The sequence below is a fragment of the Carya illinoinensis genome, chromosome 1, assembly GCF_018687715.1.
Source record: "Carya illinoinensis cultivar Pawnee chromosome 1, C.illinoinensisPawnee_v1, whole genome shotgun sequence".
NCBI lineage: Eukaryota > Viridiplantae > Streptophyta > Magnoliopsida > Fagales > Juglandaceae > Carya > Carya illinoinensis.
Window position 1 is genome coordinate 20,948,231 of NC_056752.1, and position 15,589 is coordinate 20,963,819.

General features: G+C 36.1%; 1 protein-coding gene and 1 long non-coding RNA gene across 4 annotated transcripts; both read left to right on the forward strand.

The window, feature by feature from the left end:
• Positions 1-1,083: 1,083 nt before the first annotated feature.
• On the forward strand, positions 1,084-5,606 carry LOC122313158 (putative disease resistance protein At1g50180). 3 transcript variants are annotated; one of them, XM_043127927.1, is made up of 3 exons: positions 1,084-2,358; positions 3,108-4,710; positions 5,439-5,606. In XM_043127927.1, the coding sequence occupies exons 1-3, from the start codon at positions 1,311-1,313 to the stop codon at positions 5,506-5,508; spliced, it is 2,721 nt and encodes a 906-aa protein (XP_042983861.1). In that variant the 5' UTR covers positions 1,084-1,310; the 3' UTR covers positions 5,509-5,606. The 3 variants fall into 3 exon arrangements, with proteins under 3 accessions (XP_042983861.1, XP_042983852.1, XP_042983869.1); XM_043127918.1 differs by having other exon boundaries at positions 1,085-2,358; positions 3,075-4,710; XM_043127935.1 differs by having other exon boundaries at positions 1,085-2,358; positions 3,324-4,710.
• An 833-nt stretch (positions 5,607-6,439) lies between these two features.
• LOC122313173 lies at positions 6,440-8,780 on the forward strand. Its single transcript, XR_006243310.1, has 2 exons — positions 6,440-7,937; positions 8,020-8,780. It is a non-coding gene; the product is annotated as an uncharacterized LOC122313173 (long non-coding RNA).
• Positions 8,781-15,589: the final 6,809 nt, after the last annotated feature.

The following is a 15,589-nucleotide window of genomic DNA, read 5'->3' on the forward strand; positions in this document are numbered from 1 at the left end:
TAAATTTCATAACTTCTCTGTGTTCTATCTCTCTCTTTTTAGAAAGTTTTATAATAAATCTATCTCTCACTTTCTTTTTCAATAATTCTATAACAATTACACAATACTTACGATTTTATAATTTCAAATATCATTTTCACTTCAAATTACATTTGCCTGTACAGGGTTAAAAACAAAAAAACACAAAAAACAAAAAAACAATAATGGCTGCCGGCCAAGGAAATAGGAAAAAGAATTCTTGTGTCGGTCAAGTCCAAAGCCACTTTAATTATTTCTTTTTTGTTTTTAAACGAAAAGAGGAAAAGGCGAAAAGAGAACCTAATGTGAAAAGAGGTAAAAATGAAAGGGTAACGATAGAATTACATCCCTTTCACCGTTACTTTACTTATTTGTAATGTATTTATTTATTTTTATTTTTTATTTTTAAAAAAAGTAGTAAAATAATAATAAGCTATCATTATTCAAAAATAAAACATTTATAATTTTTCAACATTTAAAAAGATTCCACGAAAAACGACAACATTTAATTTCTAATCCCACCACACTGCAAAAGTAAAAAAAAAAAAAAAAGAAAAAAGAAAAAACAAAGAAAAAGAAAAAGAAAAAGCTATAGCATTGAGTTGTCGCTCTTCAACGACAAATGCCATGTGAGGTTATGAGAACATGGACGAACTAATCAATTTTTTTTGGACTATACGTTAAAATTTCTATTGCATTTTATCAATTAGTATCTATTTAACTTTTGAAGTACTATATTTTAGTCATGTTTATGATAGTGACTAAAATATTATATTTATAAATTATTAATTAACATATAGTTAGCATAGTTGTAAAATATAAAAAAAAATTAAAAATATTATTATTAAAAAATAATATTATATTACTATTTTAACTAATCTAATATTAAATTATATTCTGAATGATTTTAATTTTATACAAAATATATACTTTTAACTAAATTTTAAAAATAATTTTGATGAAACTAATACGAATGCTTTACTGCCATTAATTAGTTACGACTTTCATATGCAGGTATTGATCGGATCCAGCAAATAATGAAAGAGGCATCCCACCAAACCCATATACTCAAACTTTATTTGAAAACCGAGTTCAAGTGAAGTGAAAACCGTGTGGACCCTCCTTGCTGGACGATTTGTTTGACGCAATTTTGGTTGAATCCTCTCGTCGTGATACCACGCGTTGCACATCAATAACATGATATTTTCTTGCAAAACTTGAGCCGAGAGTTACATCCAACTCTCAAATATCTTCTTCTATTATTAGTATTTTTTTTGACAAGCAGCAGAGAAATGGCAGAAGCTATCGTCTCTATTGTGGTGGAAAGGCTTGGTAATTTGCTCATACAAGAAGCAATATCCTTCGCCGGAGTGAGTAAACAAGTTAAACAGCTACAAGTTGAGCTCAAACAGATCCAAAGTCTCTTAAAAGATGCAGATGCGAGGCAAAATGAAGGAGAGAGTGTACGCCAGTGGGTTGCAAATATGAGAGATGTTGCTTATGACGCCGAAGATATTATTGAGAGGTATGCCCTCAAAGTTGGCTCCCGAAAGGGAGGAGGCATACAAAATGTCCTGAAGAGGCCGTTTGTCTGCATCTTGAGAGAAGCAAAAGCTATTTATCAAACTAGATCAGAGATTGGTGAAATAACGAAGAGAATTTCTACATTGAGCTTGCATTTACAAAATTATGGCATAAAATTTGTTTCGATGGAAGGTGGAGGCCCGAGTTCTTCGAGTGAGAAGATAGGAAAGCAAAGGCAAACTTATGCACATGTTGAACATAATGTTGTTGTTGGATTGGAGGATAGCCTAAAGGAAGTGGTGGCATGTTTAACAGAAGAGGTCAAATACAAGTATAGAGTCGTTTCCATATGTGGTATGGGTGGTCTTGGAAAGACTACTCTTGCTAGAAAGGTTTACAATCATCAACAAGTCACGAGTCACTTCGACTGCCGTGCTTGGGCATGTATCTCTCAACGATGTCAACCAAGAGATGTCTGGGAAGGAGTCCTGATTAGTCTTATCTCTCCATCTAAAGACCAGAGAGATGAAATTCGAAGCTTGAGAGATGAAGAGCTTGCTGAGAAACTTTTTGAAATTCAGCAGCAAAAGAAGTGTTTGGTGATTTTAGATGATATCTGGAATGTTGAGGATTGGTACAATTTACGTGCTGCCTTCCCAATGAATGATACAAACAGCAGAATATTGCTTACCTCTCGTAATGAAGCCTTGACTCCGAAAGTAGATCCAAGTGGCCACCTTCACAAATTACCATTTCTAAACGATGAAAACAGCTGGGAATTGCTTCAAGGTTTAGCAATATCAAGGAGATCAGAAGGTATATAAACAATATAATCTAATTCTCATCTGCTAGATTTTCTTTTGAAAGTGTTTGATATGAAAGATTGCTAGTTTAGTAGTCGAGGTAACTTAACGTTTTGAACAAGAATTAAGAGAGAAAAAATATTCGTTTACAGCTATAGCCTCTCTTAAAAGAATGAAATTAGTTTGCTAGAATTGGTTGATTTCACTACGGAACCTCAAATCCTCTTGAAAAATGACCAAAAGATAAAAATACTTGTTAGGTTGGTCAATGATAATGAGTTTATGGTATTACTATGAATGAAAACTTGACATATATTCAAAATTACGCATGTATTTATTTTAAGTATTGGAATATACATACATATTGATTTTTTTGATGGGAAGGATTCGAGAATATCCCATGAATCAAGTTCTTGTCAAGATTTTCAAGACTTCAAGTGGAAGATCAAGGCACAAATTAATATGTTTATCAATCCTCATTGAAGGGATTTTTTTTTTTTTTTTTAATATAAGACAACATTAAATTGGATGAAATTGGATGGATCATGAGGGACAATCTTTCAATAACAATTGCATACTCTACATTTTAGTCCATATGTTTCAATGGTTCAATCACTTTATAAGACATTGAAAGCATTCTAGTCTCAAAATAGCCAGTAGATTATTTATTTATTTATTTCAATTTATTTAGAAGAAATGATATTGTTTATATTGTGGTTGGCTATGCAAAATGTACAATCATGGAAAATATGAATATTTTAGGGAGAAAGATGGTTAGATATTGCAAGGGATTACCATTGGCCATCACTGTACTTGGAGGACTTTTGGCCACAAAACAGACATTAGAAGAGTGGAACCAAGTACATAGAAATGTTAAATCATACATCCATCAACAGGATGGTCTTCCTATCAGCATTGTGTTGGGTTTAAGTTATGATGATTTGCCTTCCCATTTGAAATTGTGCTTCCTATATTTAGGTCATTTCCCAGAGGATTTTGAGATAAGGACTAGGATGTTAATTCAAATGTGGGTGGCCGAAGGTCTTATATATCAAATGCAACACATTGGAAGTAACGAGGAAACACTGGAGGATGTTGGAGAACGTTATTTACAGGAGCTAGTTCAAAGGTGTATGGTACAAGTAGGACAAAAGAGTTCATTTGTAAGGATCAAAACTTGTCGTCTTCATGATCTTATGCGAGACTTCTGCGTGGAAAAAGCTAAATCGGAAAACTTTCTCCACATCATCAATATTGATCATGAGTCCAATGAAGAAATAGAAGCTCCCATTGGTGAAGTTCGAAGAGTTGCTATCAGTGGTAGATCAAGTCCCTTGAGACATGGATTTACACTTCCATTGACATCCCAAAAATATTTTCACCTAAGGTCTTTTCTAACATTCTCTATGAGTTTGAAAGAGAAATCTTTGCTAAGGAACTTCAAATATCTTAGAGTCTATATGGGGATGGATTTCACCCCTAATATCAATCGTCTCATCCACTTGAGATTCTTATCTCCAAGGTATACTAGTGTAAGAAGTATCCCATCTCTAAGAAATTTGAAGTGCTTGCAAACACTAGATTTGCGGCAAATGTATTGGCCAGATAATGTGCCGAATGATGTGTTCATAAATATGGAGCACTTGCGGCATCTGTATCTACCTCTGTTGGCCAAATTCAGGGAGAAGTTGCAACTACCTAATGCTAGTAAGCTGCAAACACTTGTGAATATTCCTGTTTCCATATGTGATGTTAAAGATCCGACGGCTGGATTTGACGAGTTTGGAAAGGACTTAATGCCTTCAAATTTCACATTCAATTGTCTTTGTGTTCTTAAGATCAGTCAAAAGAAGACAGTGGCTATAACACCAATGGTAATGCGTTGTCCTCATATATATCAGCTACGGCATCTAGGGAAAATAGAGAAATTGCCAGAACACGACCAGATTTCTCAACATCTTGCCCAGTTAAAGTTAGCTAATACTCGTCTTGAAAAAGACCCAATGTTGATTTTGGAGAAGCTTCCCAACTTAAAGATTCTTCACCTTAGGTCATTTGCCTACACAGGGAAGAAAATGATTTGTTCTGTAAGAGGATTTCCTCAACTTCAGTCTCTCATTCTTTATAGTTTAAAAGACTTAGAGGAGTGGGAGGTGGAGGAAGGATCCATGCCCAAGCTCTACCATTTGAAGATTGAATATTGCCTCAATCTTAGGATGGTTCCAGATGGACTTCAGTTTGTCAGTAACCTGCAAAAATTGGAAATCGTAAGAATGTACCCGTCATTTGAAGAGAGACTTGGGGAAGGAGGACAGGATTTTTACAAAATACGACACGTGCCTTCCCTCAAAGTTATACCTCTAAGGTAATAACTTAAAATTTTCAAAAATCTAATCGTAATACGCTATATGCTGCTTTAATTATCCTAATTTCAATGTCTTTCGTAAATTTAATTAGTTAATTTTTTCCTAAGAGCATCTATAATCTTGTCTTTTATATCTTTTGCACCTGCTCTATCTGTAATAAAAATATATTGATTTTATTATAAATACATGCAAGATTTGAAATCAGTTTTCATGGTACTAAATTTATGTGTGTTTCATGAATTAAAAATTTTTGGGTTTATCATCATGATCGTAATAGGAAGGTTTTAAAATCTATTTTGGGTCTGTCCTGATCTTGATTTGTTTCAATGGAAAATTCAATGTGTCCTAATTAATTTGGTGCATATTTATGGCATAAACAACCTTGAGTAAATTAAGGTTCCCTTGTTTGACTTTTAAGTACCTCATTGAAGGGAAAATTGAAAAATCCTTATGGATATAATTTGATACTTATCCATGAGTTTGTTGCAAAATTTTAACATTCCTCGTATATATGATATTAGAGTTATTCTTGTTGAGAAGAAGAATTTTTTTATTTTTTTATTCAGCAATTCATATATGGTGTAGGACTGCTGAGTAATATTTTTCATAATGTTAAATCAATTTTTTTTATTCAGCAGTTCATTTATGATTAATTGTGATTAAAATCAATTGTGCTACGTATTGATTGTCTTGTACTTAACTAACTCTTTTATTATCGTCCTTTCAGCCACTTGGAGCTGTCCTATGTTATGCTGCTCACTTCTAGCGCTATGGTATCATATACTGTGGGTGCTTGAAAATTAAATTTATTCTGAACTCTGATGTTATAAATTGTGATATTCTTTTATGTTTGACAATATTTGTGAAATTTAAATTATATTTTGATGATTCATTACTAGAAGAGTAACACTACATACAGAGTCCTATATTTATCTAACTTTTTCAAAATAATATACGATATTTATACATTCTAAAACTGAAAATCTTAATTTCTAGTAAAGGAACGGAATATATATTTCAAATTCTTATATTGGAATCATGAGGTTTTATTATTTGTAAACGGGAAAATAAGATCCCTTCTTAGTCGGAGTTTTACTTTATATAGAGTATTGCACACTTTTGACTTACTGATATTTCTTAATCTTTTTAAAGGTTTTAAGATTCTTTTTTTAATTTTTAATTTCAATTCAAAAATTTTTAAAACTATAAAAACATAAATCTTTTTCTTTCAAAGATCTGGCAGTGGTTGGTTAGTTGGACTTTCAGTTGCCACAAGCAATCAGAGTGTTTTGTGAAGGCCGAGTAATCATTCACCCTCTCATTTTTATTTTATTTTATTTTTGTTTATTTCTCATTTATCCAAACAGATTTCATCTTCCGTTTGCATATTGATTTCATTTTTATGAACCAATCCACATGTGTTTTAGTAAATATTAATGGAACTTTTTTAGTCTGGGTGGATATTATTGATTTTTAAGAAAAGGATTTGAGTAAAGATGTTTTATTAATTTTTAAGAAAATAAAGAGTAAAAGTTGAATAAAAATATTATAAAGTTAAAAAATTGTTTAAATATAATTATTAAATATTATTTTTATTTTAAAATTTGAAAAGTTGTTTTGATTTTTGGGTTATGATGGTATTAGATAATGATTATATTAAAATGTTAATCATTTAAAATCAAAAAATGTTTTATGTTAAAGTAATGTTTAAAAAGAAAATATCTTAAAATACCTCGTCATCCAAACATTTCTTAAGAATCGTTCAATGATAAGTAAAAAAAAAAAATAAAAAAAATTATATTTATAGTCATAGAGTGTGCAATCATCACATACTCATTTTGAAAAAGATTAAGTAAATTAGGATTTACATGAAAAATTAATTTTTTAATAGTGAAACTCATTCGTTTTCAATTACATGTTATTAGACTTTAGTAAATTATTATATATGTTACTAACTTATTATACTATATTTATTTAAATAATAGTGTCTAACTTATTTTTATACTTTTTTTTTTCTAATCAAGCTTAATATATATATAATAAAAAAGGATTACAAAAGTGGGGGTGGATCCTTTCCACTGTCCAAATACAAAAAGCATTGAGGAATAGAAAAAAGGGGTAGGTTACCAAACACATGGTTTGTAGCTGCTCATTGCGCCACCGAGTACGCACATCAATTCTGTGATCGATGGATTTTGATAAATTTTCAAGCTGGATGGTCTTCTGCATATGATCTGATGTCTTCTATAATTTCCAAGCTGGATGGTCTTCGGCATATGATCTGATCTTAATTACATATAGTAGTAATAATATGAAGTTTTATATAAGATGGACAAAACTCTTCTTGGACTAGCCTTGTTTGACTTAAGTCCTATCCGTCTACCGAGTGAACCGCGTCGAGGGGAGTATATGTAGCTTCTAGGCTCACGTCCCCAATCAGAAGATCGATACCCTCGAATAGCATCACTCGAGCGTCTAGGATTGGAACCAGAGATTTTGTTTCGTGTCAAGCTCAGGATAGAAGTACCCCACGGGAGAAGAGGCCCACCAACAGTACCCGGCAGGCTATTTGAGAGTTCCTCCCTTCCTCCTAGAGCCTCTACTAGCCATCATGTTTGCTTAGGTGAAGGCCCATCTCTTGGAGTTGCACACCGACTAGGCCCTTTCCAATGACAACATACGGGACTACCTATGCATGCCCGAGGCTTCCCCTACCACTACTGGGGTTGGAGGTTAGGAGGAAGGGGAGGGGGCCCTCCCTGACGCTTCCCCTTCCATCACCAAGGTTGGGGGACCAAGGGGTGTCGCTAGGTCAGCCTTTCCCAATGTTAGGAGTGTTCCTTCCACGTCCTCTTCCATCGAGCTGACTAGTAAGGGTTGTGGGAAAGGTTCTAGTGATTCCCACACTGTTGTGGTGCTGAGTGACGATGACGACTCTTGGGACTCCGAGATAAGCTCCTTCTTTGCCACCCATTGGGGGGGGGGAGGGGGGGCGTCCCCTCAGGCGTCATTGTCAGGCGGCCCTATTTAGTCTGAAGAGGTTCCTTTTGAATAGGAGAAGGAAGCTGAAGTGGGGATACCAAACTTCTCCTAGCAGTTGGGGGTTGCTGACCCTTCCTCTTCCATCGGGGCTGAGGGGGGCCAAGCCCCTACCTTGGATCTTGACAAGTTATGGGCTACGACCACCGAATGGGTGGCCTAAAGGCTGCAACCCTTCTTTGCCCAGGTAAGTCCTCTCACTCATTACTTATTCCATTAGGCCTTTTCCACCCTTGCCTCTGAATTTCTTGTTGTTCTCTTCATTGTAGGCTGCAATGATTGGCGAGGAGCTAGGGGACTTAGAGGAGGCCAATCGAGAGCTCGGGACATTGGGCCGCTACGGGTACTATAAGCTGAAGCAGGCAGCCCAACAGATCGAAGTTCTATCCGCTGAGCCTAAAGAGCTGATCGACGAGGTGGAGGATATGAGAAAATGCAACCGGCGTTTGGTGGTAGATGTCGAGAGGCTGCGAATCAACTGGCTGCAATGATTGGCAAGGAGCTAGGGGAGCTAGAGGAGGCCAACCGAGAGCTCGGGACGTTGGGCCGCTTCGGGTACTATAAGCTGAAGTAGGTGGCCCAACAGAACGAAGTTCTATCCGCCAAGCTTAAAGAGCTGATCGACGAGGTAGAGGATATGAGAAAACGCAACCGGCATTTGGGGGAAGATGCCAAGAGGCGCAAGCAGAAGAAAAAGTTGCTAAATCAGGTGCTGGCTGAGGCCGAGGAGGGGCTCACCTGGTTGCATTTAGAGGCGAAATGCCTCGAGCAGGATCGTGTTGAGGCCTAAGGAACTTAGTTGCCTGGGAAGCATAGTTGGGGTTGACTCGGTAGAAGTTCCAAGAGCTCCGACAGGATCATAGAGTGCACAATCACTACATACTCATTTTAAAAGAAATTAACTAAATTAGAATCTACATGAAAAATTAATGTTTTAATAGTAGACCTTATTTTTTTCCAAAGTAGCAATGCTTACACAACTCATAATTGTATCTAACATTGTTAAAAATAATATAATGTTTTTCAGATCTCAAGATTTAATTTTATGTGAGATGGATGAACTCTTCTTGGAATAGTCTTCTTTCATTCAAGTCTATCGTGCCTCGATTGTTCTATGAGCCTTTTGGGCTTATGATAATATATCCCTATAGTAAATAATGCGGACCTTAGAAACAATTGTTTTTCTCCTTTTCCCCTACCTATTTTGGGTATATTAATATTTTACATCACAATCACACTTCACTCATTCCATTTTTTCTCCTCTTTTTTCTATTTATAATTTCTTCTTCTCTTGGGAACTTTTATTAATTGTTTCAATTAATAATAGCTTGACGGGGGAAAATTGGAATATGAATCATGTCTATGAGCATTCTCGATAGCTTAAATATCTAAACTTTTTTTTCTATTTTAACTAATTATCTTAAAATATCACAATCTAGCCGTTACCCAAATTTCTTCTTTATTTTTTGAAGAAGAGAATTGAAAAGATGAAGAGAGATAAATGATGAATGAAGAAAGAAGTAAAAGGGAGAGCAATAATACTGAAAAAGGACTAAGGAGAGAGAAATTATATAAAAAATTAAAAAATTATGCAATGTATTATTGCTCAACATTAACCTCAACTACTTCTTCATAAATAGGCGCTAGCTGTGGGTCTAAGAGCAATGGCTTCTTCTTCTTCGAGAACTGGGTTTCTCTCATTCTTGTTTGCTTTCTTATTGCTCTGCTCGCTTTCGTTTTCTATTGATGTTTCGCATGATGGAAGAGGAATCACGATTCACGATTGACGGAGAACGCAGAATCCTAATATCCGGTTCTATTCAATATCCTCGAAGCACTCCTGAAGTAAGTGCATATTATATGCCATGCAACTCACTACAAGAAAGCTGCTCAATTGTAACTAATTATTTCCTGTAAAAATAATTATCTTTTATCAAAATGAGTCGGTTTGGATTTAAATAGTTATTCTTGTTGCATATAATTCGTTAATAAAAAATAAATTCAATTTTACATAGAGTAGTAAAATAGTTATAGACTAATTATTATAAGTTTATCATTTTTCCATAAATATTGCATAATCTAGTAGTACTAAGACTATTATATCTCCTCCTAATTTCGATAAAATCTGTTTGTTGAGTATTTTGTGTTGGTGGTTGGTAATCTTATCGTCTTTTTCTCCCCCTTTAATATTCAACAAATTAACAACTGCAAATTACAACACAGTACTCTCATAAATTTTCTCATCAATGACCACAGATATATAAATTTAATCTAATGGATAGAATTTTCATCTTGATCTAGAGAGAACTACCTACTTAATTTAATGGATATAATTTAGGAGAATTTAGAAATGATATTTGCAGTACTATGGTGTGTAAGATTCGCACACTCCATTTGAAAAAAGTGGACCTCACATTTTTTTAAATGGAGTATGCAGGGCTTGCATATCTTAGAACCGTATCTAGCATTACTCTATAAATACAATTTTACGTATAATATTATACATAAAGTAATACTATGTACAATCGTGAAGCATGCAAATGCTGTGTAATCGTTTTGAAAAAGAGTGTGGTCCTCTATTAAAAATGAATTTTCTATTAATTTGAGTTATGGATTTATTTAATTTTTTCAAAATGATTATGCAGCACATGCATATTTACGATTGTAAATATCATTTCTCTCTTATGCTTATTGAGTGACAATCCCATTTTATTAGTTCTTTTTTTTTTTTTTTTTTTTAATTCGAGTTTTGAATTTCATATTTCAAAATCTTCATCATCATGCGGAAAAAGTATTGGCCGTTTGGTAGAGTATCTCTGATCAAGTGATTAGTTTTGGCTTAGCAAAATTCCCTAACAACATTAACCTCAACCACTTCTTCATAAATCGGCGCTAGCTGTGGGTCTAAGAGCAATGGCTTCTTCTTCTTCGAGAACTGGGTTTCTCTCATTCTTGTTTGCTTTCTTATTGCTCTGCTCGCTTTCGTTTTCTATTGATGTTTCGCATGTGTAATGGGCCCTTTTCTGTAGACTCGTTCGAGAGAGTCAATCTCCAAGAAGATCAAGAAGAAGAGAGAGAGAGAACTGAAGAGAGAAGTATTTCAGAGGGAAGTTGTTTGCACAATTCGGGATATGGGATCCTTCCTCCCATTCCTCTATTTATTGAACATCTGTAACGAGAATCTGTTATTACAGTTAGAGTTTACACTACGTCATGCCAAGCTTAGTACAAGTAAGTTCTATTTAATGAAACTATGCGTATTACTTTTAAACGACAATGTAATCTATTTACAACTCAACGACATATCTCCTGCACTTCTCTAAAATTCAACCCTTCACATACCCTCTCCCTTTAAAGCACCTTGCCCACAAGGTGAGGGAATTTCTGCCTGAGTTGCCAATATGACTCCCATGTAGCACTTTCAGAATCTGCTCCTTGCCATTGGACCAAGACTTCCACAACAGCCCGATTATTGACTTTTCTACTTCTTCTCTGCAAGATCACCTCAGGTTCCAACACTAACTCACCTTGAAAATCAACTGGTGGAAGTGTTGAAAGTGGAGCCTGCTGCTGTCCAAGCTTTTTCTTTAAACAAGAAACATGCACCACCGGATGCATTGAGGAATACGAAGGAAGATCCAACTTATATGCTACTTTGCCCACCCTTTGTAAAACTTGAAATGGACCATCAAATCGGGGTGACAGCTTGAAGCTCTTCCTTGCTGCCAAGGACTGCTGTCTATATGGTTGTAGTCTTAGAAAGACCCAATCTCCCACATCAAATTCTCTCTCAGTCCTATGTCTATCATATTGCATCTTCATTCTGTCTTGAGCAGCCAACAAATTCACTTTCAAGGCTGAAAGAATCTGTTCTCTTGTCTTCAACAGCTCTGCTACTGCCTGGTTTGAAGCTAATCCAGGAATATAAGTTTGCAATTTAGGTGGAGCCACACCATAAACTGCTTCATAGGGAGTACACTTAGTCGAAGCATGTAAAGAAGTATTATACCAATACTCAGCCAATGCCAACCAATCAGCCCACAATCTTGGTTTTTCACCAGAAAAACACCTTAAGAAGTGCTCCAGACATTTGTTAACTGCTTCACTTTGACCATCACTTTGAGGATGATAGGCAGAAGAAAAGGATAAACCAACCCCTTGGAGTTTAAACAATTCCCTCCAAAAGCTGCTTGTGAAAGTAGAACCACGATCTGAAACTATACTCTTAGGCATGCCATGAAGTTTAAAGATGTTATCCAGAAATAGTGAAGCTACTTTGGCTGCAGTGAATGGGTGTTTTAAAGCCATGAAATGAGCATATTTCGATAGCCTATCCACGACTACTAAAATCACAGAATAGCCCCTAGAAAGAGGCAAACCTTCCACAAAGTCCATGGACAAATCAGTCCAAATTTGTTGGGGCACTGGTAATGGCTGTAGCAATCCAGCTGGATGTACACTTTCAGCTTTATTCCTCTGGCAGACCTCACATTCTCTAATAAACCCCTTCACTTCCTTCTTTAATCCAGGCCAATAAAAATCAGACCTAGTACGTTGTAACGACTTGTGGAACCCCGAATGACCTGCATAAGGACTGGCATGCACAAAATTCAAAATTTTTAGTTTCAGCTCAGGAGAATTAGGAACATAAATCCTTCCTTTTTTGAACAAAACACCATGCTTGAGGGTAAAGGAAGTGTTGGTATTAGAATTTTCTTCAAACAGTTTCATCTGTTGCTGCACTATAGGATCCTCATTATAAGCAAGCTTCAATTCCGTTAACCAAGTAGGATTAGGAAAGGTAATTGTAGATAAGGAAGCCACATCAGCATCCCTCCTTGATAAAGCATCTGCAACCTTATTCTCAACACCTTTCTTGTATTCAATCGAGAATTCATACCCAAGAAGCTTGGATATCCATTTTTGTTGAGCAACTGTCCCCACTTTCTGTTCCAACAAATATTTCAAACTATGATGATCAGTTTTTACAACAAATGAGGCTCCCAATAGATAAGGTCTCCACTTCTTGACTGCCACAACTAGAGCGAATAACTCTCTTTCATAAGTGGAGAGTAAAAGGTTTCTACCTTTTAAAACCTGACTGAGAAAGGCTATTGGGTGCTGGTCCTGCATTAACACAGCCCCTATACCACTACCAGAGGCATCACATTCAATGATGAAGGCCTTGGAGAAGTCTGGTAATGATAAAACTGGAGGTGTTGACACTGCAATTTTCAGATCCTGAAAGGCAGAAGTGGCTGTTTCACTCCATACAAACGAGTCTTTCTTCAATAAAGCTGTTAAAGGAGCAGCTGTTTGTGCATAACCTCTAATGAACTTCCTGTAATAACCAGTTAAGCCTAAAAAACCTCTTAGAGACTTAAGGTTCTTAGGAACTGGCCATTTAATCATTGAGTCAATCTTCTTGGGATCAGCCTTTACACCCACATCAGAAATAAGATGTCCAAGATACTCAATCTCAGCACAAGCAAACCTGCACTTAGATTGTTTAGCAAACAGTTGATGAGTCTCCAAGGTTTTCAATACCAGTTTCAAATGCTCCAAATGGCAATTCAAATCCTTGCTGTAAACAAGGATGTCATCAAAAAATACAATGACAAATTTTCTCAAAAATGGTCTGAAGACATCATTCATGAGAGCTTGAAAAGTTGAGGGGGCATTAGTGAGTCCAAAAGGCATAACAAGGAACTCATAATGACCCTCATGTGTTCTAAATGCAGTTTTATGAATATCTTGAGGCCTCATTCGAATTTGATGATACCCTGATCTTAAATCCAGTTTTGAAAAGATAGTAGAGCCAAATAACTCATCTAACAGCTCATCAACTACTGGAATGGGATACTTATCTTTAATGGTGGCCTCATTAAGCCTCCTGTAATCCATACACATCCTCCAAGACCCATCTGCCTTCCTAACCAAGAGCACAGGAGATGAAAATGGTGATTGGTTGGGTCTAATTACACCAGTCTGTAGGAGCTCAGCCACAATCTTTTCAATTTCTTCCTTTTGACAATGTGGGTATCTGTATGGCCTTAAACAAACAGGGGCAACTTCATTCTTCAACAAAATCTTATGGTCTTGAGACCTACGTGGAGGAAGACCCTTAGGTTCCTCAAAAATACCCTCATACTTCTTTAGTAATTCATCAATCTGAGGATATGATATCATTTGCTTCTGAACTGGTTCTACAGCCATCAATTGGAGCCAAAATCCCTTGGAACCCACTTTAGAAATAACAGTCATTTCTTTATTATCCACCAACTCAGAAGTTGGTGAGCTAAGTCCTTTAAGAACCACACTTCTATTATCATAAGAAAACTCCATTTGCAACTTAGCAAAATTCAGCATTATAGGACCCAAGGATTGCAGCCACTGCACACCCATAACAACATCACATCCTCCCAAATCAATAGTAAAAAAATCAGCTAGAAATTTATTACCTTGCATATGAATTTGTACATTATGAACTCTGCCCAAACTCTGCACAACCTCCCCATTGGCCACTCGAACTTGTATTGACTGGTCTTTCTCAACTGTTAAAGCACATTTGGCTGCAATTGTAGTATCCACAAAGTTGTGGGTGCTACCAGTATCTATTAAAACCACCACTTTCTTTTTATTAATTTAACCCACAATCCTTATTGTCTTAGGATTAGGTGACCCAACAATAGCTTGTAGGGAAATTGAAGCCACATCTGCAATCTTGACAGGTTCTTCTTCAGGTACCGTTTCATCATCTTCAACAATCTCAGCATCAAGAATATCCATACCTTCTAAAAGGTAGATTTTTGGTTAGTACACTTATGGCCTTGATGATATTTCTCCTCACAAAAATAGCAAAGGCCCTTCCTCCTTCTTTCCTGCATTTGAGTTTCTGAAATCCTTTGGTAAGGTGTTTTAGAGACAACCTGCCCTTTAGGAGGAGCCCCCAAAATAGAAGGAACTTGTATTGATCTTTGTACACTAGTTCCAGAAGCATAAGAACTCGACTTCCAAGCTTTCCTTGTACTCCAAACATTCTGTTCTTGAATCTTGGCCAAGCCAAATGCATCATTCAAGTTCTTGGGACTTAACAACTTGACAGTAAACCTCACCTCATCCTTCAAGCCACTTATAAAGCAACTCAACTTATTTCTTTCAGAAATCCCCTTGAGTCTATTAGAGATCAAATCAAATTCTGCCTTGTAAGCCACAACAGAACCCGATTGTTTCAGCCTTGTTAACTCCTCCATTGGATCATCATAATTAGACAATCCAAACCTCACTTGTAGTGCTTGGATAAATTCATCCCACGAATGAAAAATGCCTGCTTCTGTAGAGTTCTGAAACCAAACCAAGGCGTCTTCCTCCATGTAAAAAGAAACAAAGAAAATCCTTTGTGCTGGTGGAACTTGATGATACAAGAAATACTGGTTTGCCTTATACACCCAAGGAACAGGATTTCCCCCAGAATACTTTGGTAACTCTATCTTAATGCTTTTAAAGATTCCTCTATCAATTGAGTCACGAAACTGCCCTCCATGACTGCCTTCATTTTCTTCAAGATTCACATTTTCTTGATGCTGTCTTGTTCCATGATCATTCCCAAGAGAATTATTGAAAGAAATTCTTGAGATTTGCTGCACCATCTCAGCAAACTTTCTTTCTTGATTTTCCCTATCCACACGAACAATTTCTTGCTGCTGAATCAAAATGGATATTGCATCTTCCAACTGCTTTTGCTGCACTTCTTGCTGTTGCCTTAACTGGTTTACTGAATCAAGAACCTGCGCATATGACCTCGTGCCTTCTGCCATCGTACTGGCTCTTGATACCAAA

Excerpts from the sequence above, each read along its gene's own strand:
- LOC122313158 (XM_043127918.1), top strand. The coding sequence starts at position 1,311 with ATGGCAGAAGCTATCGTCTCTATTGTGGTGGAAAGGCTTGGTAATTTG. Across the intron at positions 2,359-3,074 it reads AATATCAAGGAGATCAGAAG|AATGTACAATCATGGAAAAT; the intron begins GTATATAAACAA and ends TTGGCTATGCAA. Across the intron at positions 4,711-5,438 it reads CTCAAAGTTATACCTCTAAG|CCACTTGGAGCTGTCCTATG; the intron begins GTAATAACTTAA and ends TCGTCCTTTCAG.